At 34.8% G+C, this 27,049-nt stretch overlaps 1 protein-coding gene across 1 annotated transcript in view; it reads left to right on the top strand.

Annotated features, from left to right (window-relative positions):
• The first annotated feature begins 2,348 nt into the window (after nt 1-2,348).
• Nucleotides 2,349-27,049, top strand: part of LOC143257829 (ileal sodium/bile acid cotransporter-like) — a 51,662-nt gene continuing 26,961 nt past the window's right edge. Inside the window, exons 1-2 of the mRNA XM_076516858.1 lie at nt 2,349-2,434; nt 2,884-3,061. Coding sequence (XP_076372973.1) covers nt 2,349-2,434; nt 2,884-3,061 — 264 coding nt within the window. The remainder of the gene's footprint in view (nt 2,435-2,883; nt 3,062-27,049) is intronic.

Here is a 27,049-nt window from a genome sequence, read left to right as displayed (position 1 = left end):
GTTTCATCAGTTTCTGTTAAAACATTCTTGTCAGTGTTCATAAAACTTTCCACATTCACAGAATCATCTGCATTAATCTTGTCAATCAGAGTTTGGATTTCACTGGGATTATTATCACAAACAACTTCTCCACAGTCTATGTCAATATCCAGAATAAATCCACAGTTTTGATAGCACATTATTACGCATTCATCTTGATTGAATGACTTAAAAATGCAATTACATCTAACACTTCAATTTTCGTGGTCATTTCAGATGTTCTCTTACAGTTGTCCATGTTTGCAATACTATGCTGAAGCATCAATTTTCTGTAGTTTAATTTTGTTCACTGTATAATTTCATTATCTAGTGTTGTAAAACTGATGTTGTATATGAAGGTAGAAAGACTAAATGAACATTTAAAAGTTGAACCATTGGGTGATAAGTTGCATTATCTAAGAAAAGTAGAATATTCCTGTTTTCTTGTTCCATTCTTTTGTTTAATTTGTTAAAAAAATTCTTCGAATACAGCACTTGTCATCCACAATTTTTATTCGCTTTCCATTCCAGAGGAAGTTGTTTAGTTAGTTAGTTATCACCATTAGATTCCATCGAGGAACATAGGACCGCAATCGCTTGCGGATTCTTCAACAAGTATTTAAGTGAGTAGGTTGTTAGCCCACTGCACCGAGCCGTCCCTAATTTAGCAGTGTAAGACTAGAGGGAAGGCAGCTAGTCATCACCACCCATCGCCAACTCTTGGGCTACTCTTTTACCAACGAATAGTAGGATTGACCATCACATTATAACGCCCCTACGACTGAAAGGGTGAGCATGTTTGGTGCAACGGGGATTCGAACCTGTGACCCTCAGGTTACAAGTTGAACACCTTAACCCACCTTGCCATGCCGGGCCTCCCAATACTGCAAATGTATTTTTGGTAGGTACATATTCCTGCTAACAAATAGCTATTCTTGTTCAGTGCTGCCCTGTATATTTAATTTTTTTATACGCATGCCACAAGCTTTCTGCTCCCCAATATTGAAATTGAATGTCTCTCATGCAAATCATCATGCATTACTTCTTCACCAAGAGGAGCATGACATGCTCATGTGATGCATATGACTCCCTCTATATTCTTCTACCGAACTATCACTTCGAAGACGTAATTACTGGATTAAAGTGGAGAGGAAGGGTAGGAAGTGTGAAAGGAAATAGGTACGTTTCGGAAATACATTTTCAGTATAGGAAAATTATAGTTTCCGATACAGTACACCTCTCACAAAATTAACGAGAGTCCCACACTGAATAGGAGGAAAAAAAAGCATGTGAAGCTAGGAGAACTGCACCACTTCTGAACTTGGTATACTCTTTGCTTCTTTATGAAATGTGGAGAAGATAAGAGCAGTAATGAAGAGAAGTACATTTAAGTGGGAGAGGACAATGCCAGGATCATGTTCCAAACCATACAAATTAAATATAACTTAATCCCACAAATATAAAAGTGGGCAAAACAATAAAAAATAGTAGAATGAAAAGGCAGCGGAGAATCTAAAGGTTTGGTTTTTGAATTTCGCGAAAAGTTACATAAGGACTACCTGCGCTAGCCGTCCCTAATTTAGTAGTGTAAAACTAGAGGGAAGGCAGCTAGATATCACCACCCACAGCCAACTCTTAGGCAACTCTTTTAACAAGATATAAATGTTTATGAAACAAAATATTGCAAGGTTATCCACCTACAAACAATTCTGTAGAAACTCAATGATGAGTACTCTGAAACCATGGAATATAAATCGTCAGTCAACATGGCTGTGCAGTGCATATTTCAAGTTAAAGAATACCTGGTCAGGCACCATTTGCGATAGAGCAAAATCTATATAATAATAAATGAAGAGTTGCCCCTGAAAATAAAAGAAAGTATGAATATAAACTTACAAGTCAGAGTTGCACTAAAGTCTGATTATCAGCCACAGGTGGAAGAAAAAATCCAACATTAAAAAGAGACTGCAATGTGACGTAGATAATAGGAAACAAACATACTGGGCATGGTTCACATGCCTGATTGTAGAATTTCCTCCAATGAAGATGAGAAGCGAGGGAAACGGGGAAGTATCTTTACTGACGGAAAGACAACTGGAAAAAGTTCTGGGAGGAAGAAGGTAAGAAGGAATAAGCCAATTGGTTCAAACGTTGGGCCCAATTTGTTATTGTTGAAGGTGATAGATCATAACGAGTGGAAGACTGCCAGGAGATAAATAATCGGGAACTGTTACCACAGAATGAAGCCATGCAGAAGATATAACAATGAAGAGCCTTAAATGGACGTAGAAGCCTATTCGGATCTGGTCGAGGGTAAAGGTAAAAAATGAATGGATACCCCACAATGTTGCAACTACCTTTTTGAGCTGTCAAAGCCTTTGGTTGGAAAGAATGGTCTGGATAAAGGAGAAGATAGGTAAGATGATAAATGGACATGAAACATCAATGGTAAACAAATCCGACCATCGACATTCACAGGCTAAAAGGAGAAGGAAGAATGTTTCAAGAAAAAGATTAAACACGTAACACGAAGAAAATGGTTCAAAAGCGGGTTAAGTGAAGAAATGGAGTAACACATTAATATTCTAATCCAGAAAGGTAGGCCGTTTGTGAAGACAATGCACCAGGAAGGAAGACATAAACATAGGAATGGCAGGTGAAGTAAAAACTCTACAATATCAAAAAAGGCAAGGTATGGGATAAAGCTACCTGATATTCAGCTATTGATGAGACCAGAACCCATTATCAAATGGCAAGTGAGAACTCCTGCCACCTGAGTCACAGTAGGTTGGTCAACATGAATTTCCCAAGCTGTTGACTATCTGTGGAACATCCTCCATTTGTGCTGATTCATCTCCATGGAAGAAGGACGTATGGAATCAGCTTAAAGGAAAGCAACTCGACAAGAGAAACTGGATTTCTTTGTCAAGGACTAGATAAAAGTCAGGCACTAAGATGTATACTTTATACATCCACATATAAAGTGTGGGATGTAGGACCGGCAACTGAGGTTGACGAAGAAGAGATTGAGATGAAGGAAAAGGTAAAGGAGAGTAGCAGGTAGTGTTTCTGTTGAAATTATGACTCAAATGGCCATTAAGGAGAAACCAGAAGAACCAAACAAGCAGGGCTCAAAATTGATAAATTATCCCAAGATGGAAAAATAGAAGATAATGATGCCAGAGCTGATATAGGTGTATGGAAATGCCCACCTCGTAGCTAGAAATGACTCCTTGGTAAGCTGGGGCAGGTGCACAAAGTGGTTGAGGCGAGATAAATCTACGATTGGTTTTCAGTTCCTGTTCTTCTTCGGAATAACAAAAATTCAGGAATAAAACTTGTTGAAAGATGGAGAACAGGCTCAATGATCTGTTTAACTGCTTTTGATAGATGCTGTCTGGTCACAAGATCCAAAGGAAGGGGGAAGGAAAAAGGGAAAGGAGATTACAAATCATTTTGATAAAATCTGAATAACCCATTGATTTTCGATGATAAAAATATCAGTAATGAAGAAAATCAGCAAGACAAGATCCCACTAGTATTTTTGGTGACATCAGGTGCATCATAAATAAAAACGAGAAAAAGCACCCCAAAGAGAAGAAACAGGTAATGATTTGGAAGGGGAAAGATGGGACATGGTAATAGGTGTCGTATGATGTTCTGACTGAAACAAATATGCAACAATATTGGTAAGGGTAGGTTGTTGTTGAAGCAATGATACACGTGAATCTAATTTTTCCAAAATAATGTCAAAAGAAAAATTGCTGCAGAAATGGGGCCATACGTAAATCCCGAAGAATGTCGATGGTAAACAGAAATAACTTGAAATAATTTGCACCTTAATTGTTGAGTTATTAGAAGAATGTGTGAAAGTTGGGCTATAAAATATTTTGCAAATCATTGTTTTTAGCAATATTACGTATGGGTTTATGGAAGTGAGGCTTACAAAAGATGTTAATTTGCAGTAACATATATTATTGATTATTTTAGATATTACCAAAGTATTGGATGTAATTGACCGACCAACTTTGACAAGTCGGAATAGAAGGCTACCATTAATACGGTGTGAAAGTTACCCGAGAAAAGATTTTTGCCCTTTAGAATTGACAGTCACTTTTGTTCAATGCTACTAAACAGGCCTAATTAAAAAACTTTATTGTAAATGTATCAAATTATTTTGTTTTTATGCATACTACTGGTACCTGATGGTGAAACGATCGTGCTGAATCGTTGTTAATTTGTAGTTAAACTCCTTTAATTATTTCATTCAAGCTGGTTTTTTTAATTTCATGTTATTCGTGACAGGTATTTAGTTTGTTATTTGTGATGACGTGAAACCCACTTGAAGTAAAAATGTATTCTCAACATGGCTGGTATAGGTATTAAAACTTTAATTAAAATTGAAATTGTTCTGTACGTTATTTTAATTAACGTTTTTAGTACCCATACCAACCATCTTGAGAATTCAGGTATTTAGTTATAAAAAGAAATAAACTTTCCTCAATTAGGTTGCTCAGGTATATTAATATACACATTTGATCTAAGCGAATACATGTAATTAAAGTGGTCTGTCTACGAACTTCGGTTTCTCTAAATTAGAGCAGACATCTACCTCCACCGTATGAAACAGCATAACCATCTTAACCATTCCGAATATCCTGACAGACAGGCCTCTTCGAGCCTTCGCCTTCCAGATATGTGTTTACAGACTATACGCGGTTCTTCTCAATGCTTCATATGGTTTGTTTATTTAGAGAAAAATAAAATAATCGGTGAAAAAACAGTAATAACGTAACTCTGACTTTAAAAATATAAAATTAAATGCCTGCCGTGGAACTGATTGATTGATATAATAGTGAAACTAAAAGTTGAAACTTGAGCAAAAACCTCTTGTTACTGTTAATAATATTAATCACAAAACGAAAGGTAATAATGTATATTTGTTTTCACAGTTATTTCATAGGTGGTGTAGATTTTGTATTCAACCAACCTGCGAGATCACCCCATTTTGCACACAACAAGGTAATTTTGCCAGGCTGAAAGAATATATAAACTACGAATTTATTTTTTATATTATATATTGAGAACTAAACGAAGCTACTGTAACCAGTGCAAGTGCAATATCAAATATGTATTTTCCACGGCATTGCAGTATATTCCATATCAATTTACAATATTTAATAATGTAATACTAATAGTTTTAAGATGTTAAAATCGCTTTGTGGTAATGAGTCGTAAACAAATCATCTTTCATCGCATTCGTTACCAGAGACAAATCTAACGTTAGTCAGGTAAGTACGGCTCTCTCCGAGGCTGTTACGTGTTATCTAGAAAGACCTACCTATTTATACTAAAATAAAAGTTTTAGTATCTATAATATATATAAGTTTCACCCATGAAATGTAATTTCTTGTTTCTTGGTCTATTCGTTACGCCTACAATGAGAACTAAATGTCGAATAATGTTTTGGCTCTCTTTTCTACGGTGAAGAATGCGCTGTCCGTATGTTTTTGTTGAGGAAGCTTGAACGAGCCATTATGGCGACAGGACTGGCGTACTTTGGGAGGACTTTTATGGGCGAGAGAATGTTTTCTGAGGCAAAGTTACTGTAGCGACCAAACAAGTTTCGTATTTGTTTAAGAATTCATATATAGAAAGCGTAAAAGAACTCTAGCAAATAATTGGTGCATAATGAAAGTACATATAAAGATTTTTAAAAATATTAATGGTACCATACACTAGGAAATAGTACAAGAGATAAGGTCATTTAATTCATATTTTCGTTAAAATTAAGACTAACCTTTTTCATAGGGGGCGGTAAAGTAAAAAATAACCTTATCTTGCAGTACTAAAATGTGACACTTTTGAGTTATGACCTCTTTTTATGGCATTTTTGCTCATTGCCCTTTGTTTCCTAAACTGTGTTGGTGTTATAACAGAAGTATATCTACAGAGGAAGTAAAAGCAAAACTAAACTGTATTTAATGAAAAAAATAGTGTTAAAATTGTATATGCTCATGCAGAGAGCCGGTCATAAAGAATAATGATCCGTTTCTTGGTCGCAAATCATATTCTCATCACATTACTGATTCAGCATCAACGTTAAGAGAAGTAAGTGCTCACACCTATTCTGTTTCTGCTTCGACAAGATGGAATGTAGCCAATTCAACCCGAAGCACCATAACCAAAGGCCTGTTAGAAAGAGTATCATTGCAGAAAAAAGATATCTAAGTCATGAGCTAAAACTGCACAGGATCACCAAAGATAACAATGATCTGGAATAAATTTTACATTAGAGATACCATTCAAGGTCCCTTTAGTTTGATGGAAGATGGTGACAAAAGAAGCGATAAACTGTCCTGTTATCAACAGTTAAACTACTACAGGAAATATCTGCCATAATTTGAGAAACCTAACAGTATATTGGAGAGGTGTCATAAAGAATTGCTAAATGAACTCAATGAATACTTTGGTCACTTTGAAAGGCTACTAAAGAGAAGATATATCAAGAATTTGTCTACTTCTGCAATAGACATCAGTAAAAGGTTGCAAATGACAAATGTCATTTTCTCAAAAAATACAAGGGTTCTTTTCGGACAACTGTTAGATTTTGTACTACACTATGACGAGGGAGTATCCATATTTAGTGATGAAAATGAAAGTAGTGATGAAGATTAATATTGTAACATGATGAATAAAGAGTGTCTATAGTATCGAGTGCATCCCTATTGACTGTTCATACGAGAACCATCGTAAGATTGAGATTTACATTTGCACATGTGAAAACAAATAAGTATAAAAACATTAAAACAAAAGACACAAACGTACTTAAGTTACTTCTCATTTTACATTTGAAGCAGTTTTAAGTGCACTGCTGCTTAGCAACTGAATATACAATACATAATAGTATGAAATGGATATGACTCAAACTCTACATTTGAGGAGTCCTAAAATATCTAAAATAGACTAAGATTTTATTTTTTATTAACAAATAAGATAAATATTTTGCATAAGTTTACATTAATTAAATCTTCAAAAAATTTAGGTAACAGTAGAAAGTGTGTTTTCGGTTAAAATAGACCATTATTCGTAATAATCTATTGTTGAGTTAGAATTAAAACAAATGTTAATTCTACATAATATTTTGCACAAAATACTGGTCAAATTTCCTTAAGACATTAAATTTATCTGATAACATCAAAACAGTTTAGACAATAAAATCCAATGGCTCAAAAATGGGTCACAACTGAAAAGCATCATATTTTTGCACTGCAAGACTTACGTTTTTAGATTATATGACTTTCTTTTACCCATAATAGGACAGGTCCTAATTTCTCACAAAAATATGAATTAAATTGCGTTATGTCTTGGCTTTTGTTGTTTTTATATTAAGTACAAAACTACACAATGGGCTATCTGTGCTCTGCCCACCCTGGGTATTGAAACCCGGTTTTTAGCGTGGTAAGTCCGCAGACATACCGCGGAGCGACTAGGGGCGTTATCACTTAGACTAAAATATGTTTCAAGGTACAGTGTTTTCTTGTTTCTAGAAGCAAGAAAAGATATTTCTGAGTCATTGTTTTCATTTCATGACTTTGTATTTTCGGGACTATACAAGCAAAATTCTGTAATCAGTTGGTATCAGCACATATGCCTAAAAATCAGAATATTTTTCAAGATGATTTTGACAGTATAAGTTCCTGGCTAGAGCTATCCTTCCTTTCAACATTATTTTAATAGATTATTTTATATACCCAAGGAAATTTCATTAAGAGCGTAATTATTCTTGATTGAAATTAACTTCTTTACTATTAGGTATGGTTTTACAAAATGTCGCTTATTTACTACCAGATTATTTAGTTGAAAACATGATGAAAACAAAAGTACCCAATTAATCATGCATTCCCTGTTTTGTTTCTGATTGATCTGTGGAGACTGCTCTTATTCCTCAGAATATGTTTTTAAACCTAAGATGTACTCAGTAACAAAATTATTATTCTGAACATGCTCGATTGATTATATCTCGCATTTCTATCTTTCAAAGGTCTTCACAACTTACACGAAGCTTTGATCTTGCTGTTGTTACTGTACTCTCTCTTAACAACTGTATATATACAGGAAGTGATTGTATGCTTCAGGCATCTATTATTACGATCCCCCAAACTAGACGAATTTGCCACAGTATCCTCATTTCTGGTGGACATCTTGATGTAAACTTACACAGTACGCTTAGAAATGGGCCTGTGTTTTATTTGGATCTTCTTAACCATTCTTTTGCAATGAATCATGTAAAAAGTGAGTAGACCCTACCTGCACAATATATGCTGACTATCTTAGTTGTTTGAAGGCCATGGAATTGTTTGTATGTAAAATCAGTTTTCACTCAGTTTTCTTGAAGATTTATGAAGACTGTCTCATTCTTTGTTGTCACCCGTCTCTGTTCAGTTTTTCTGTATTTCTGATCGTATTGTTATTAATGAAACCAAGTTCACTAAACTTACAGTAAAATCCGTCTGCTCTGGTGACATCACAACCTTGCCTGTCTTTCACGTAGATTTGAAGTTGATAATGCAGGCAGGATTTCACTACCGTTGGTAGCGTATTTGGAAAGAATAGTATAACAACACACTTTCCCAGTTTAAGCCTACTGTTATTTTCTAAGCCTCTAGATTAGATAGACCACTAGCAATAGATATTTAACTTTACTGAAATTAACCAAGTTTTTCTTTCTCTTTTATTTTAGGCCCGGCATGGCCGAGCGCGTCAAGGCATGCGCTCGTAATCTGAGGGTCGCGGGTTCGCATCCGAGTCGCGCTAAACATGCTCGCCCTTACAGCCGTGGGAGCGTTATAATGTGACGGTCAATCCCACTATTCTTTGGCAAAAGAGTAGCCAAAGAATTGGCGGTGGGTGGTGATGACTAGCTGCCTTCCCTCTAGTCCTACACTGCAAAATTAGGGACGGCTAGCACAGATAGCCCTCGAGTAGCTTTGTGCGAAAATTCAAAAAAACAAAGAAAAACAATTTTTTATTTTAAAACGCTGTTTTTTCGACACTGAAAGAGATTAAACCTGCATAGAGGAACACGTTATCAGCACTTAAACTAGCTGGAGCTTTTCCTTTCTTTTATTAACTGGGAATAGCTAATGGTAAGATGGCCTATTCTCTTAAATGTTATATTATTGTTGCTTGTTTCGTTCTGAAAAGTGAAGTTATCTGAGAAGAAGACAGTTAACGTTTTTTTGAAATGCAACCAGCGTAAATATATTTATTTTACAACATGTGTTAAAAGACCTAAAACAATCTGTTCGCTGTACAATTAGTTCAGCTGAGGTTGAACGTTCAGAAACGTGTTATTTTCAACATCGGCTTAACATATTCCGGCGCTATTTTTAAAAAGTGCATAAAGTTATCACCCTTTGACCCCTGATTAAACTGAACACATGGTTCAATGGGCTTTGAGACGTTTTCAAAATCAAAGTTTCAAATTAATATTTTACTTTAAATAACTCCAACCACCTCAGTCTAAAATTCTTCATTTACATGTGTGATATAACCGTAATTCCACGATCGTGGTGAAGAGAAACAGATATTTGTGTATCTGGATGTATTTAAGACCCCTTCTGGGCATGAAATATACTAAACCAAAATAACTATCAAGATTCCGAACAGTACATTCTTGGTGGTGATTTAGTAAGAATTTAGTAAGAGTATATGGTTGAAACAGTGCCATAGTCTTATGATATTTTACTTTAATGTAGTCAGCGATTAAATAAAACATTGTTATTTTACAATGAAGTTGGTAATAGCCTTATTTTAAAAGTTTATTATACGATGTTAAATGTTGATCTTTTTTCTTCAATATGTTCTTATTACTGAAAGATCGTTAGCATAAAATATTCTAGAAAATTTCCACTACACTTTCGCATGTTTGTTAATACTGCTAATAAAGAAAATGACAATATTAAGTTACGTAACATTCGTTGGTTGAAATTCAGCACAAAGCTACACAATAGGGCACCTCTTCACTGCCCACCACTAGTATCGAAACCCAGTTTCTAGCTATGTAAGTCGCATATATTCCTCTGTTCCACTGCATGAGGGTGTAGGTTTGTTATCAATCACAAAGCTACACAAAGGACTATCTCTGCTCTGCCCACTGTGGGTATCAAAACTCGGTTTTTATCAATACAAGTCCGCAGAGATGCCGATGTGACATTCGAAGGGGGCCGCATGATTCGTAAAAATAATAAAGTAATACGTCAAATCTGCAGTGAATATTTTTAGGAACTTAGTTTACCTCCAATTTTAATACACCATGACGTTAATATCCAGATATTATACCATTTCAAGTTGTAATTAAAAGAGTGATAGCAGTTTCATAAAACTCTTGATAAATACTTCTTGTTATAAATGGCTGAATTTTTTCATAACTATTGTGCGACACAGTCTTTTATTGCATGCTCCATCAGGTATGTTATCATGCGAGAGGTCTTACACTGCCAAATTAGGGACGGCTAGCACAGATAGCCCTCGAGTAGCTTTGTGCGAAATTCTAAAACAAACAAACAAACAAATCATGCGAGATCTGATATTAAAAGTATAGCTAATCTTTTAGTAACGCATAAAACTGGATCTTCAGCCTTATTACATAAGCAACACATTTGTATATGTGATACCAACTTTGTAAAGCAACCATTGTTTAAAAAAATTAATATACAACCGTAAAGGACTGTCAGTTTAAATATGAGGAATGATTTTATCTATAGTGCGCTCTACGAATACCTTAATTTTCTGACCACAATTGACAACACTATGTAACACAAATTTTCTTCCTGGATAGTATGTGTTATTTCTTAATTGCTTATGTTGTAAAAGTACAGAAAATGGCCATTATTCCCTTCAAACTTTGCTTTTGGGACATGGATAATGAAATTTAGAAATTAACCTATTTTTTATGCAAAATCGGGCAAATTTGTACATTTTTATTTACATAGATCTGAATAAAAGAGTCTCGAAGGTACTTGAAGGCTGCAGACTCCTTATCAAGAGGTCAGGATACATGATAGCAGATGCATTCTTGCCAGCTCAACGTTTGGAAGGATCCAACATGGAGAAGTAGCAATTGCTTGAGTGGTCAGAGGGTACAGCCAAATTTTTGGAATAGCGAACTTCATGGCTCTTTTTTTCCCCCTCTGTATCATCCTGCTAAAGAGCAAGATAAAATTATTATGAAGAATAAATTTATTTCATCTACAACTAATGCGTAAGAGGTTCATGCAAAATATTTTATATGTAATATTTTTATACTATTGGAAGTTTAAAAAAGTAAAAGAAATTTAAATTTTAAAAGGTCTAAAATTTGTATAATATAAATTCTTATTATTCAAGCAAGCAAAAATTCACCGTTTTACTTTCTAGAGTTTTTTTGCAGTGCTCACAGGTAAAATGAGGTGCCCAGGGTTTGTATTGATCCCCAACAGGCATGGCGAAATATGCCTTGTAGGCTTCACATATTTTATCAGATGCTGTCACAGAGTATGTTTTCGCTCTTGTCTTGATAAATTGGCCACATACATAGCAGAATGCGTCTGGAGGATGCTTGTAGCTTCTTGTTGCCATCTCTGATAAAGTCAGATAGGTCATTGTGTTTACTTGGGCAGCTAAACTAAACTGAAGTGGTGAGTGGTGAACCTCTGTATATATATATCATTACGGAAAGTTCTAGAAAATGTTGACATGCTCTTCAAAATGCTCGTAAGTTCTACAACATTCTAGGAAGTTCTTGAAAATTCTTGTAAGTTCGAGAAAATTCTCAATTTGGTAGTCATCGCCGAATCTACCTGGAATGTTCTGGAAAATAGTTAATTTGAAAATTTCATTACCCAGATCACAAAAAAAAAAAACAAGTTTGAAGAGAAAATAGGTCTTTTCCATTTACTTTAGGCATAAGCAATTGGGAAATAACACTTTTTACCCAGGAATAAGAAAAAGTAAACATTTTGATTTGTATTCGTTTTAGAGCAAAGCCAATATTTGGTTAGTTGCTGTGTCCACTTCGAGGATTCGAGCCCAGGATTTCAGCGTTGTAAATTCTTAAATTTACCGCAATTCCTCCAGGTACGATATGTTCGTTTTTTTGTTTGTTTGTTTGTTTTTGAATTTCGCACAAAGCTACTCGAGGGCTATCTGTGCTAGCCATCCCTAATTTAGCAGTGTAAGACTAGAAAGAAGGTAGCTAGTCATCACCACCCACCGCCAACTCTTGGGCTACTCTTTTACCAACGAAGAGTGGGATTGACCGTCACATTATAACGCCCCCACGGCTGAAAGGGCGAGCATGATTGGCGCGACGGGGATGCGAACCCGCGACCCTCAGATTACGAGTCATACGCCTTAACACGCTTGGCCATGCCGGGCCATAGGTACGATAAGTAATACAAATTTATAATTTCTCTTGATGTGTGTTGTTTTTGTTTGTTTTTTAATTTCGCGCAAAGCTACATGAGGGCTGTCTGCACTAGCCGTCTCTAATTTAGGTGTGCAAGACTAGAGGGAAGACAGCTAGCCACCACCACCCACCGCCAACTCTTGGGCTACTCTTTCACCAACGAATAGTGGGATTGAATGTCACATTATAACGCTTATATTACTAATAATATAGTTTCAATAACCGCAGTGGGCACATCACAGGTAGCCTGTTGTGTAGCTTTGTGACTCATAAACAATCCTAACAGCAGTCAATAGTATTTAATTAAAAATCATTACGACAGTGCATACACTGCAACTGAGCGACATTTACAAAGTATGCTATCGATTTGAAGGTACCAAATATGAAATTGTTTTTAGATCTGCCTATTTTATTCTTCACGTACGATCGTGATGGTTTTGGTCCATGGCAGTGATATTTTAAGCTAATAAGGTGTAATTGTATAATATTTTTGTGTGTGTGTGTGTGAAAGAAAAACGTTAAACTTATGTTGAGAATAACTGGATTAACATGAATATATATATATATACAAAGTCTATAACAGTTATTCGTATATACACTCTTCGGAAACTGTATAACTGTGTTAATCATCATAGTAAACTTTACCGTATAACAATTCGAATATAATTGACATTGTATAATATTATGATTTTTTAAAAATAGCTTGGGATTCTAAACATGCAGGATACGTAAAAAATACACTTTTATATGTAGAAGCACATTTTAAACAAAAAACCACTTCTGCAAAACACAAGAAAAAAGTAAAATGCCTATTATCGTAAAACAGATAAAACCAAATATGTCTGAAAGTATTCTATAAACGCTAGTGTTAATCCTCAAATAATAAAACTGAGTCTTTTTATTTTTAACGTATTACTTCAGGTTGCAAATCAACATATACCGCTGTGTTCTATAGTCTTGAGATGTTTAAGTGCATTTCATGTTGTTATTCGACCTTGTACTAAAGCTGCACTACATTCACCAGAGTTCAACTGTATTTGAATATGTTAAATTGCAACTGTATTAAAAATTGGCAGCAGATGTTGCAGTGCCTGCTGGATCGAGATACAGAGTGGATAGCAGGTGCGAGCTCTTGAGCACTTCGACTCTGCGAGTTACTGTACCTTAACAACAGTCCCCCGCTGGTACAGCGGTAAATCTACGGATTTACACCGCAAAAATGAGAGGTTTCATTCCCTTTGGTGGACTCAAGTTAAAATGCATGTTAAAATTTAATTCTAGTTTTAATATATATACAGTTAGTTAGATAGACAGCTATCTCTATACTGCATGATTGTGTCTTGAACCATGATATTGTATAGTTGTGATTTCTGAACTGAATCATCACATATTCTATTATAAAGACAGAACAGAGAAGAAATAATTTGTCTTATCAATTGTATTCTAAGATATCTGAATTAGTCTGCGTGAATTTTGAAGAAAAGAGACGGTTATTTATGATCTGGGTATAAACATTTGTATATACATTTGACTTGTTTTAATACGTTATTTTAAAACAAATGGACTGTGTACTATTTGTTTATTGTTGAAATTTATCGCCATCAAGCCACAGACACCTACTGCAAAGAAGCCTACCCATCCATACATAAAACCTCGCATTGTGAAACCTGATGGATCCATGAAGTTGGATTAAACTTTTCTTTTTATTGGAGGGAATGGGAATTTAAAAAAATTGTGCAGGGAAAACAATAAATAATCATTTGAAGGTGCCCAAATAAAAAATATAATGTCAATATGATAAATCTGCATTTTAGACACACTGCATTTGTTAGGTGTTTGTATAAGATACAAACCTAGGGGCAAGATCCAAATATGGACTTCCCTTAATGTGATTCCCCATATATGTATATATATATATATACAGAATGTTTCATTATTTCTTTCCAATCTGCTAAGGCCTGGCATGGCCTAGCGCGTAAGGCGTGCGACTCGTAATCCGAGGGTCGCGTCGCGCCAAACATGTTCGCTCTCCCAGCCGTGGAGGCGTTATAATGTGACGGTCAATCCCACTATTCGTTGGTAAAAGAGTAGCCCAAGAGTTGGCGGTGGGTGGTGATGACTAGCTGCCTTTCATCTAGGGACGGCTAATGCAGATAGCCCTCGTGTAACTTTGCGCGATATTCAAAACAACCCAAACCAAACCATTAAAACGGAATTCGAAGGAATGCATACTAGAGAAGTTCACTATTCGTAAAATAAATAAAAATCACACTAATATTCGAAAATGAAATATTTAGCAAAATGTAAGTGAATTGTGATATAAAGACCTTTTTAAAGCTATTTATTTGGTTGCTTGTATCTAGTGAAGTGCAGAGTAACAATATGAGCTATCTCTGCTACGCTTTCTACGCATATCGAAAGCTGATTTCTACCTTTTGACCCATCAGGTTTACGGCTGTGCTTTTGGGGGTCGAAAGTCATTGAAATATTTTCACAGAATTTGTTTCGTAATTTAGAAAACAAAGTTGTTTATAGATTTGAAATTTCAATTAGACATAATTATATTTTGATAGACAAACTAAGGTTGTTTAACCTCATATACATTTCCATGTATCTCCAGTGGCGACATCTCAGAGGTTATATTTTCCTTCCAGGATGTTTTAGAATTTCACATAAAATGGCGGCACATCCGTTACAAAAGATAAACTGTCTTACCTGTGGGAGAGTTACATATCCTCTGTATCCTCTATCTGAACATATGTTCCAAAAACAGCTACCGCTCTACATTTATGAATTACCCCAATCGAATACCGAAGCCTAGCTTCAACCAAGGACCAAAGAACTCAAACGTATTTGTCTAAATAAAGAACGAGATGTTTGTATCTTAACTGACACTGCTACCACAACTACTTAGTTTACCCAAATTAAACCGCGTAAGAGGAAGTAAATCGCCCCAAACCTCCAGCTTATCGAATCCATCAACGACAGTACTAAGCCACCAAGCGTTCTTCAACGTTTTCGACCTTCTAGCTCAAGCTGCCTGTCAATCATTTTTCATCTAATTCAGTAAATGCTTTATTAATCCACATATTTGCTGAATTTTTCTTATCACCGAACACCCAAACCAACGATACTTCTCCCTGTTTCGTTCTCCTTTTCCCGTCGCCCATCATCCAGTGACGAAGGAGACCAGCTCAGGCCAGTTCATTTCCTAGCAGAAATTCCTTCGTCAGCATAATCCGCAGGAAGTTGAATTCCTTATCATAGTAACCTGCCTTTACGCTTTTCACACTGTCCTCCTCATACACCAGTTTGTTTTGTAGCCTTTGAGTCTAATTGGTCAGTGGTTAAGTAGAGTATTCGGTGTTTTACCAATGAAAGTGTTTGGTTTTTTTTCAAGGAACTCCCATTTCCATCCACACCAAGATCTTGGCATTGGATGCTTAGAATAGTCCATGAATTGGTTGTTAGTGATGTACACTACTTGCTGTCCCTCTAGTATATCTTTAATAAATATGCTGCGAACCATGGTATCTGTCCGAGCGTTCCATTATTTCTGTTTACAATCGCCGTTTCCCGCACTTCGTTTAAAAAGCTGCTCACGCAGGATATTCTACACTGAGCTGTCAGGAATGAATCACATTATTATTCGTATTTTAAAGTGTGAAGTAACTTAAAGAATAAAAATGTAGATTTACCTTATTTTATTATGACTAAAATGCTTAATAAAATACGTTTTGCAGAGGTCGGTATAACAATTAGCTCAGAGCTTTGGCCCTGAGTGAAACTAAGCGTTCGACACAATTAACTTTTATAAAGCCTACGAAGTAATTTAAATTGTTAGATTAACTTCAGTTTTTACTTGAAGATTTTTTGTTCCATACTTTGTATCACTCGAAACAGTTTTAATGCACGATATATTTTTCTTTACAGAACTGAGTTTACTAGATATCCTTGTCAATTTATACTAATAATTTTCCAGTAAACTTCTCGGTCAAGATCTTATCTCCAAGATATAGGAATGGTAATTCTATTGATATGCCTTGGATGAAATTTGTGGGTACTTTCTTCTGGGCTCAATACGTTTTTTAGTTATATGTATTTTTTTCGTATATAAATTAAGATCTTTGGATTGATATCAATGAAACGTTAAACATGATTATTATTATTTCATATAGCTCTTTGGCATAATTTTATGTAATGCGACATTCACTGTGTTCTAAACATAAATAAATCATTTTAGAGAAAATAAGTTTTATATATTCATTAAAAAAAGGATTTGTTGTAGGTTTTTCTTCACAAAGTCAGTGCTCCTTTACTATGATGATAGCATTTCCTATATATGTTGAACAAAGAAATAATAATAAAAGAAAGCATTTTTCTGACCTTTATTTTATCACTGTTACATAAATTTCCTGAAGTTATCAGATATCTCATTTGGTTTTTCTTCTTAACAGGAACACAAATTTTTGTTTATATTATATATTTATGCAAGTGTTTTATTGGTCTTTTCACTACCGTCCCCTCTGACACAGCGGTAAGTCTTCGGATTTATAACGCTAAAAATCAGGGGTTCGATTTACACGGCAGATAGCCCGATTTGGCTCTGCTATAAGAAAAACACACGACACACAAGCTCTTCACTACCAAAGTATTTTCATACTGCATTTGACGTATGCTTGGGATCATTGTTGAGCTGCGAGATGAATCCTGATGAGTCATCTTCCTGAGAAAATAACAAGATGGATCATGCATAATCTGCCTGTACTAGCCATCAGTGAGAGTGCCATAAATTGCATGTAGATCATCGACATTGTTGGCTGAGATGCAGTTCCGAACTTGTACTTATCCCCCTTCCCAACATGCTTTACTGGGATTCATATTTAAAAACAAACGTCACAAGCGTTGTAAATTCAACTATTGTAGGTCTGATTCCAATCTCAACCTTTTCGACTTGGTTAACTCTTTAAAGCAGCAGTTTTCAATCATCTAAACGTTCTTTAAGATCACATTGCTTTAAGTGTATCTTACTGTTCTAATGGTAACGTTCAAAAAAGAATCTAAAGCAAAGTCGTTGGCAAGATTTATACTCAAACATTGTTTACCTCATAAAGAACGATCCTTGAGATATTCAACACCGCTTTTGGAAGATTTCGGTTTTCTACTTCAATCACTTCAAAGTGTTATGCACAGTTATTATTAAATCATTGAATCTTGTTGCAATGTTTCATTTGGAATGTCTTTAAACATAAATAAATATAAATTACTTACTGGGTATAAAAACAACAACAAATATTTCGTGCTAGAAATTTAGTTTTTAAAGAAAAGTAGACTTTTCTCAACTAGGTGTGGTCAGGGATATTAATATCCCCCTTTATTCCTCTCGCGGTAAAATTGAAATTGTAATATTCGTGATTTTGAAATTTTATTGTGGTGTGTGGTTATACTTTAAACCAGTGGTATTTTGAAGAACTGAATAAAATAGGGTAAAGTCTGATCGGTTCCAAGACAGAGAAGAGGATCAAGATGGATGATGTAACGTTACAGAGAGGAAGCAAGGTGACAAACATTCGACAAACTTCCCATGATCAGGGTCACGGGGTAACTGGGATCAGTAGATACAATGACACGACTTGGATGAATAAATCAAAGTGCCTTTTAATTTGCTGTGGGCGAAAACTGGGTTCGCCCGAGAATACCCACTTTCATCAGATAGGTGCTAAATGTTCTATCTGTCCTGTGCCCAGAGCTGACATAAAGAACACAAGAAACGATTAGTACGTAAATTTAAGTTTTTGTTAAATGCTGATTTATGATGCTTTGGAGGCCACGTAAGTGTTGTATAGATATATTGTTTTGTGTGGACCATTATTCAAGTTGTGTAGCTTAGTATTTTTGTATTTCTTATTTCTGCTTGTTGGTAATATTTGTGTATTTGAGAGCTAGTGTTGTTCATTTGTCTTTGAGTAATGGGATGTTGCAAGCTTTATGTATGTAATTGATAGGGATGGATTTTAGTAATTTTAGGGCTTTTCTTAGAATTCTGTTTTGTTGTAGTTGTAGTGTTTTGGCAATGTTTTTGGCAAAATAGTTTTATGATATTAATAAGGTGGCAAGGAAGGTTACGTTGCGATGTTAATTTTAAATTCCCCCATTGTAAGTTGTCTACCAATGATGTCGTGTATGTGCGTTGTAGTTAGGTGTAGTATGAGTGTTTTTACTTTTATAAACTTAATACGAGCGTGACTCTTTCTGATTGGTGTACTAGATGATAGTAGTTATTTAGAAATTTTAAACAAAAGATTTGATATTGTCTTGAATTAATGACGAATTTTAGTATTTCTCAAAAGGTTTGATTTGTTTTGAATTTTGCGCAAAGCTACACGAGAGCTATTTCGCTAGCTGTCCCTAATTTAGCAGTGTTAGTCTAGAGGAAAGGTAATTAATCAATTCCACCCATCAACAACTCTGTTACCAATAAATAGTTGGATCGACCTACATTATAACGCTTTATTTGTTTAAAGTTAAGCACAAAAGTACATAATGAGTTATTTACCACGGACATTGAAATCCTGTTTCTTGCGTTGTAAGTTCTCAGACATACTCTACGCCACCGGAGGACCATTGAAACACCCTCACGACTGAAAAAAAACAACTGTTTGGTGATGGATGTTACATTATTACGAGTTATGTGGGATGAGCCTTCAATTTATTATGTTATGTATTACAATTTTAAATTATCTGAAACTGAGTTAAATTATAATTTAAATTTAGAAGTTAAATAAATATCAATATGTATCAGATTTATGACACTTGCCAACAAGATTGATGCACACAGTTTTCTTTCTTAATACAAATATATTTTAATGTAAAAATAATAATTCAACTTATAATAACAGTGGTCACATGTAGTTAATACAAATAATGATTTATACGCAAAGGTTTTACAAACTTACAAACAATATCAAGTTTTTTTTCTGGACTGGAACTTCTTTAATATCTTATCGAGGGTTCACAATCAGCGAATTAATTTATAGTTGAGGTAGATAGTATTAACTTGAAAGGAAGTTAGCTACCTCTTTATTATTTTTCGCTGTGCTCTCGACGATTAGAAGTCAATTTTTTTTCACCGCTAAAGACATGTAATATTTTTTCATAAAAAAATATTGATATCCGATGTAAATACACTGAAATTAAATGGCTTGTAATATTTGAAATACAAAAACATTCCTGGTCGTATATCTGTAGTTTTAGACTAATTATAGCTTCCGAAGTTTATAGTATGCCAACTGTAGTAAACCAATAACATACACTGTGTTTTAGAAATTTCAACTTGCACAACAATACTCACGATCACTAGTATTTGCATACACACATTGTTGATTCTCTCACTCGAGAATTTTTTAGAACTTTAGTGAATAGGCGGGAATTTCACCATAGAGATTTAACAGTATAAGTTATGTAAATCCGTAAAAAGGGGATTCAAACCCGCAAAATGGCAGTCGAATTCCTTAACCGTCATTCTAGGCCAATTTTATTTAATGACTGAGAACTGATTTCTCTTAAAAACTATTCGACATTTATAATTACTAATCCTGAGAGTGTCATTTCGCAACTTCACTGTCTTTCTTACTTATTTAGATATATAAGTTAGAACATAATGATACTAGGAAAGCAATTTTCTAGAGAAATATGTATACATTATTAACATCTTCATTTGTGATAGAAAAACAGATCAGCTTACTAAAATCGAGGCAAACTACGTTATACCTGAATATACAAAGAATGGTATACGGATTTACAACGCTAAAATCAGGGGTTCGATTCTCCTCGATGGACTCAGCAGGTAGCTTGATGTGACTTTGATATATAGAAAACGCACACACACACACACATACAAAGAATGTCTGATAAAGTACTATAAATCCACTTTCCTGATACCATAACTATATTTTTTATGTTTTTTTCTAAGTTTTTGGAAGAAGATTAACAGTCCGATATAAATTCGATTGTTAAAATACATATCAGGCGGTTGGAGCGATTGATTCGCAATCTGACAGTCGAATCCCCGTCACTCCAAATATGCTCGCCCTTTTAGCTGTGGGGGTATTATAATGTAATGATCAATCTCACTATTAGTTGGTAAGAGAGTGTCTACAGAACTAGTGGTGGGTGGTGATGACTAGTTGCCTTCTCTCTAGTCTTACAGTGCTAAATTGACGATGACTTTGCACGAAATTCAAAAACATGCAAAAATATTAACACTTTACCCTTATTAAGGCAATAAAAGTCTCGATAAATTTATTGCATTTCGAAAATATTAACATGTTAATTCAGATAAAAAGTACAACTTGTAAGAGGGCTACTGTTATTTGTTTATTTTAATACTTATGTTTGTTTCAGTTTGATGCATGTGACGTATATTGTTGGATGTGCATTGCACAAGTCCCGTCTGTTATCTAAATTTGTAGAAGATTACGGGAGTAAAAGTCAACAATATATCTGTTTTACAAAAACGCCAGCGTGTTTTCGAACATTGTTGACCGTTCGAGTATTTCACGTGATTCGTATAAAAGCAACTATATGAGAGACAGTAGAATGTATTATTGGTCAGCTACAGTCAGTATATTATAAGCTTCTGGAACCCTAGTTGTGATCAACGCTTGTTAATCGGAAAACTACAGAATTTGACTAGATTTCGAACATTAAAAATCCTTCAACTTTAGTGAATTACTTCTAACGTTATTAGTTTTAATAACGTGACGGTCAATCCCACTATTCGTTAGTAAAAGAGTAGCCCAAGAGTTGGCGGTGGGTGGTGATGACTACCTGCCTTCCCTCTAGCCTTACACTGATAAATTAGGGATGGTTAGCGCAGATAGCCATCGAGTAGCTTTGTGCGAAATTCAGAAACAAAAAAAAAAAAAACAATCTTTGCCGGAAAAAAGTCAGCTTGTAAGTGGTGTGATGTAAGCCAAGAAAAGACAGCACCAGCTTAGGCGAAGTGTAACAATATCAACTTATAATTAATTTGTTCGTCCTGAACCTGGATCATTGATAAAATATTCAGTTACAGACCAGATAGAAGAGTGAATATTGTTTGTGAGTTTGTAAACTGTTTGTGTATGAATAATTATTTGTACTACCTATTTGTAATAACCGTTATTATAGATTGTTTTATTTTTTGTTTGTTAAAATATTTGTATGTTTGGAAAGAAAATGTGTGTATCAATCTAGTTGGCAAATATCAGAAATTTGATACATATGAACTTCTGAATTTAAATTAAAATTTCCAGCTATTTGAAATCTTAATACAGGGCCTGGCATAGCCAGGTGGTTAAAATGCTCAATTAAAAAAGAATTATATTTAGTTGCAAATGTCATTTAATAATTCACATGTTTAAATAGTATTGAATTATAACATGTATATTAAGAATTATTATTGAGGTAATTAAGCTTATTTATTTTTTAAATTGAAATCATGATATGATAATTATCCCAATTCTTGTTTCTGTTCTGAGCAGATGCAGGAAGTAATCTTCTGCTCCAGTACCCAGAAGTTATATAAGTTTAGAAGTTATTTAGTACTAGTAAGGTTTCTCTGTTGTATGAATAAAGGTTTCTTTTCATATGTGCATTTGTGGTTGCTTGGTGTCTCTTAGTAGTTCATGTTTTTCTTATTGTTTTTGCGGACGATTTGCGGATTCTATCGCATTGTTGATACTTTTAACTTGCCATATCACTGTACTTGTAGACACAACATTACCCACTCCAGGATTTTAAACTAGTAAATTTACTTAATACAAACTTTCTGAGCCTTAATGCAGTCTTGAATAAACTGTCTAATAACGATTGCTAACATTATTATCCTTTTCATAAGCCTAGCCTAACAATTAACAGAAAGTAAATCACAAACCTTGTAAAACTAATATGAATTCCGATTCCACGAAATTCCACTGAGTTAACATTCTAAGTAATAATAAAGAAAATATAAGCAATGCATGGTTGACACCAGAACTGTAACCCGATATGCCCACCGTGGTTTTCGAAAGTCTTTTTTACTTTCTTGAGTCAAATGGTACGCATATAAGTGCAGTAATAACAAAAGCATCACATAGTTGTAAGGATAGATTTGAACAACTATTTCTCAGCTATAATTTTTTAATATTTTCCTTCCTTTTCGCACCAAAAATAATTTTTGTTCTCCACGTTGCTTAATGATGTGAAACGACATTTTGTAATACTAAACAAATATCATTGTCGTGGACGAGGTGTAGGCAACGACACTCATGACGAGGCCCAGCATGGCCAGGTGGTTAAGGAACTCGATTCGTAATCCGAGGGTCGCGGGTTCGAATCCCCGTCGCACCAAACGTGCTCGCCCTTTCAGCCGTAGGGGCGTTATAACGTGACGGTCAATCCCATTATTCCTTAGTAAAAGAAAAGCCCAAGAGTTGGCGGCTGGTGTTGATGACTAGCTGCCTTTCCTCTAGTCTTACACTGCTAAATTAGGAACGGCTAGCGCAGATAGTCCTCGAATAGCTTTGCGTGGAATTCAGAAACAAACAAACATTAAAAAATCAACAAACAAATACTCATGAAGAACACTTTACGTTTATTCATTACATAACGCGTATACCCTAGTCTGTAATAATCACACTTATTAGGAGAATAAAATTCTAAATTGTTTCACGTTACCTAAAGGCCATGAGGAAAGGAAACGTTTGCCAGTGTGCAAAAAAATAAATAAATTAGAAAAAAATATTACATGACAGAAATATCTGTTTAAATCCAGCTGTTTCTCTGATGTTTCTTTTATTACTGTTTGTTAAAACGTTTTGTTTGGTTTGATAAATTTAACAGAAAATCATTGAAATAAAGTAGTACTGTTAATTGCATATTATGTAACTTTAATATATTTGGAATTGGGGACCCTAGCGACACAGAGGAATTTCTGTGGACTTACTACGCCAGAAACCGAGTTTCGATACTTGTGGTGGGCAGAGCAGAGATAGCCCATTGTGTAGCTTTGTGCCTAATATCAAACAAACTTAGAATAGGATGATACCAGTTGATAGTGGAATAGAAATTAAGTTTCTGTGTTTCCGTTATCTTTAATATATGTATAAAAAATTAACTTTTAAACGTTTTACTAGTTTTTGAGGGGGTGGTAGACAAGTAGCACTTAACACAGCATAAAACTTGGTAGTTCTGTTTTAATGTTGGGCGGATCTGGTGGTTTTCGTCTGTGTCACGTGGTAGCGCGAATAATGTGATCTGGTTCTATTCAGTGTTACAACATAAACGTCTGATTTAATAATAATGAACAGGAAAGTAGCCTGGAAGGGAAGGAGGGGAAATTAAGAGGTTGAACTATTTTCCCAATATATTAAAAACTACCCCTGTCCCACTTTGTGGGCTTGATGCGCCCTTTGGCAAGTATCTTTTATATAAGCTCTGTTTGTTTTCAAATTCACATAATACAACGTTTAAAAATTTTAAGTAAATGGGTACCATCAGTTTTGATTTTGTTTTATGTGCTGAAATTATGAAAATTTCAGAAGGAATGAACTGAAACGGCAGTGTGATGTAATTTAATAATTCGTCAACATTTTAGTTGTGAGGAAAGAAACTATAAATCACTAACACAAAATATATAAATTATTGAGAATATTGTTTATATTTCATTTGCTTAAACAGTTACATAAGTAGTGTTTAATTATTTAACAAAACAATTTTTTATTTTGTATATACGTATTATATGTGTGTTTCGATCATACAGTTTGAATAATTTATTACACTTTCATCGTTGCTGAGTTTATTTCAAAGTCGGTATATCAGTGTACTATAGACTACAGCGTGGTGTCCAAATCGGCGGAAAACTATGTATCACGTTATTTTGGTTACGTGTCTACAAAATCCTCAATAAGCCCTTTTTATAACATCGGCACGGTTACATTTACCAATATTTACCAGCCACACCAATGTACGTGTCCCAAACCATCTCGACCTATCATGGCCAGGTGGTTAGGGCGCCCAACTCGCAATACATGAAGGTGTTATGTGACGATCTATCAAAATATTCGTTTGTAAAAGAGTAGCCCAAGAGTAGTTATTGGGTGGTGATGACTGTCTGCCCTCTCTCTTAGTCTTTCACTGCTAAATAAGAGACACCTAGTGCAGATAGCCCTCGTGTATCTTTCCGTGAAATCCAATAGAAATCAAACTGAACTACATCAGAACATTACGAACGCTAAATGTTTGAAAATATCATGTACAATGTCGTATACACAACCTGTTCGGAAATATTATGTACACTGGCGTGTACACAACACTAACGATATGTCGAGTTTCACCTGGCAATTATCAAACTCGTTTCTGAACGTTGAACAAAACCCACTATGATACATTTATGAATGAAAAAAACTGAGCCTTGTGTAAAAGAGATAAATAGTAGTTAAAATAGCACAAGAATACTTTACTATTGGAGATTTGTGTATTCAGAAACATTCGACTAACGTGAAGGAAACTTTTCCGTCTTAACCGCCATATTTATATTTCATTCAAGGCTTCACTCACCATTCCTTAACTTCAGTTGTCACACGCTCAGATAACAGATTATAAGCAGAATGTATCGAAAGTTACCTAATACGTGTAATCCGCTCTTCGATTGTATTGTTGTCGTTCTTAACAGTTTGTCTTCTTATGAATAAACCTATTGATGGTTATTTACGTCTGAGCCCACATATGGATCAAAGTAGAAAACATTTTATTTTGTATTACTGACACCTTGTTAGTATAATAGAGTTTCCAAGTTTTCAATAAATATTTAAAATAATATAAGTTTAAAAGTATCTTGAATTTAGAACGAGATATTTTCGTACGTTTCTGATAGGATTACAAACTATTAATATACACACAAGCGAATGTGTGTGTTATAAAACTTTTTAGTTCCATAATTTTTTCCAATATTATTGATCATATACTCTACCAGTTTTAAGAGAACACTGTTTGTTTCTTCACAAGACTTCTGTCATATGTTCAATGATTCGATTGATGATACATTTTTACGCTAGCACTAGACCTCAAACAGAAGTTATCTTTCGTTGTCTATTCCAGAAGAAAGTTCGTTTTATCTGCACTGATATACTTAGTAGGAATAATTCAGTATTGTGTGCAAAGTTTCAATCCATCAAGAAACAAGATTTATTAAAGTTTTCTACAGAATGGTAAGAATAATATTTGTAACTGATAAAAATAGTTATTTATATAAATTCTTTAGATCTAAACTGTAGTGATACAAATACATACATTTATTTGTAAAGCTAAACATGGTTTATTTTGAATTAAGCACAAAGCTACTCAATTGGCTATCTGTGCTCTGTCCACCCGATTTTTGCAGTGTGAGTCCGCAGACATATCGCTGTATCATTGGGAGACAAACTAAACATAAAAATTAAGTTTTTTTGAGATTTAGATAAATGCCCTTTTCAGATGTCATACAATATATGAATTGAATAAATGAAAACTATAATATAGAACAAATAAATTACCAAAATTAAATTCTCTCCAGTGGCACAGTGGTATATCTGGGGACTTAAAACGCTAGAACCGAATCTCAATACCTGTGGTGAGTAGAGGACAGATAGCCCTTTGTGTAGCTTTGTGCTTAATTAGAAAGAAAGAAACAAAGCGATATTAATGTGTGTGTAACTTATAAAGCGTCATAAAATAGTTTGTTTGTTTGTTTTTGAATTTCGCACAAAGCTACACGAGGGCTATCTGTGCTAGCCGTTCCTAATTTAGCAGTGTAACACTAGAGGGAAGGCAGCTAGTCATCACCACCCACCGCCAACTCTTGGGCTACTCTTTTACCAACGAATAGTGGGATTGACCGTCACTTTATAACGCCCCCACGGCTGAAAGGACGAGCATGTTTGGCGCGACGGGGATGCAAACCAGCGACCCTCAGATTACGAGTCACACGCCTTAACCCGCTTGGCCATACCGTGCCTCATAAAATAGAAAAAGTATGTTATGCAAGATATTTAACGAATTAAACCGGTACGTTAAAAACAATCAACTATACCACCTGCTTCTTGCGCAATTACGAAAACAAAAAGCAAAGGAATGATAAAATCTTTTCGGTACAGACAACTGTAAAAGGACATAAACGAAATTACTGGCTATGCTATAACATTTTTCTCTCTCAAATAATGGTTGAATTATGATAGTAAGTGTCATGAAAACTGACTTCATACAAAATGTTATAATAGTTGTCTCATTAAAATACTGGTTTTACTTGTGACTTATTATGACGTATAATTAAATCTACACATTAATGATGTTATCTCATACTGAGACATTTTAATTTGAATATTGCTTAATAGTTATATAATCCTCAGGTGTCTGTATGATTTGCATATTACGGAATGGTTATTCAACCCTGAGGCGGCGACATCCTTTTGACCCTTAAGAGGATCATAACTATTAGTGTACAATTTGTTTGTGCTAAATAGATTGAAACAATTGACTCCTGCTAGTCAGACGGATAAAGACATAACTCGAATAAGGAACTCT

This window comes from Tachypleus tridentatus, chromosome 7, assembly GCF_004210375.1.
Source record: "Tachypleus tridentatus isolate NWPU-2018 chromosome 7, ASM421037v1, whole genome shotgun sequence".
Classification (NCBI taxonomy): domain Eukaryota; kingdom Metazoa; phylum Arthropoda; class Merostomata; order Xiphosura; family Limulidae; genus Tachypleus; species Tachypleus tridentatus.
The sequence above is the reverse complement of the archived record's forward strand: the minus strand, read 5'-3'. Positions and strand labels throughout refer to the sequence as shown.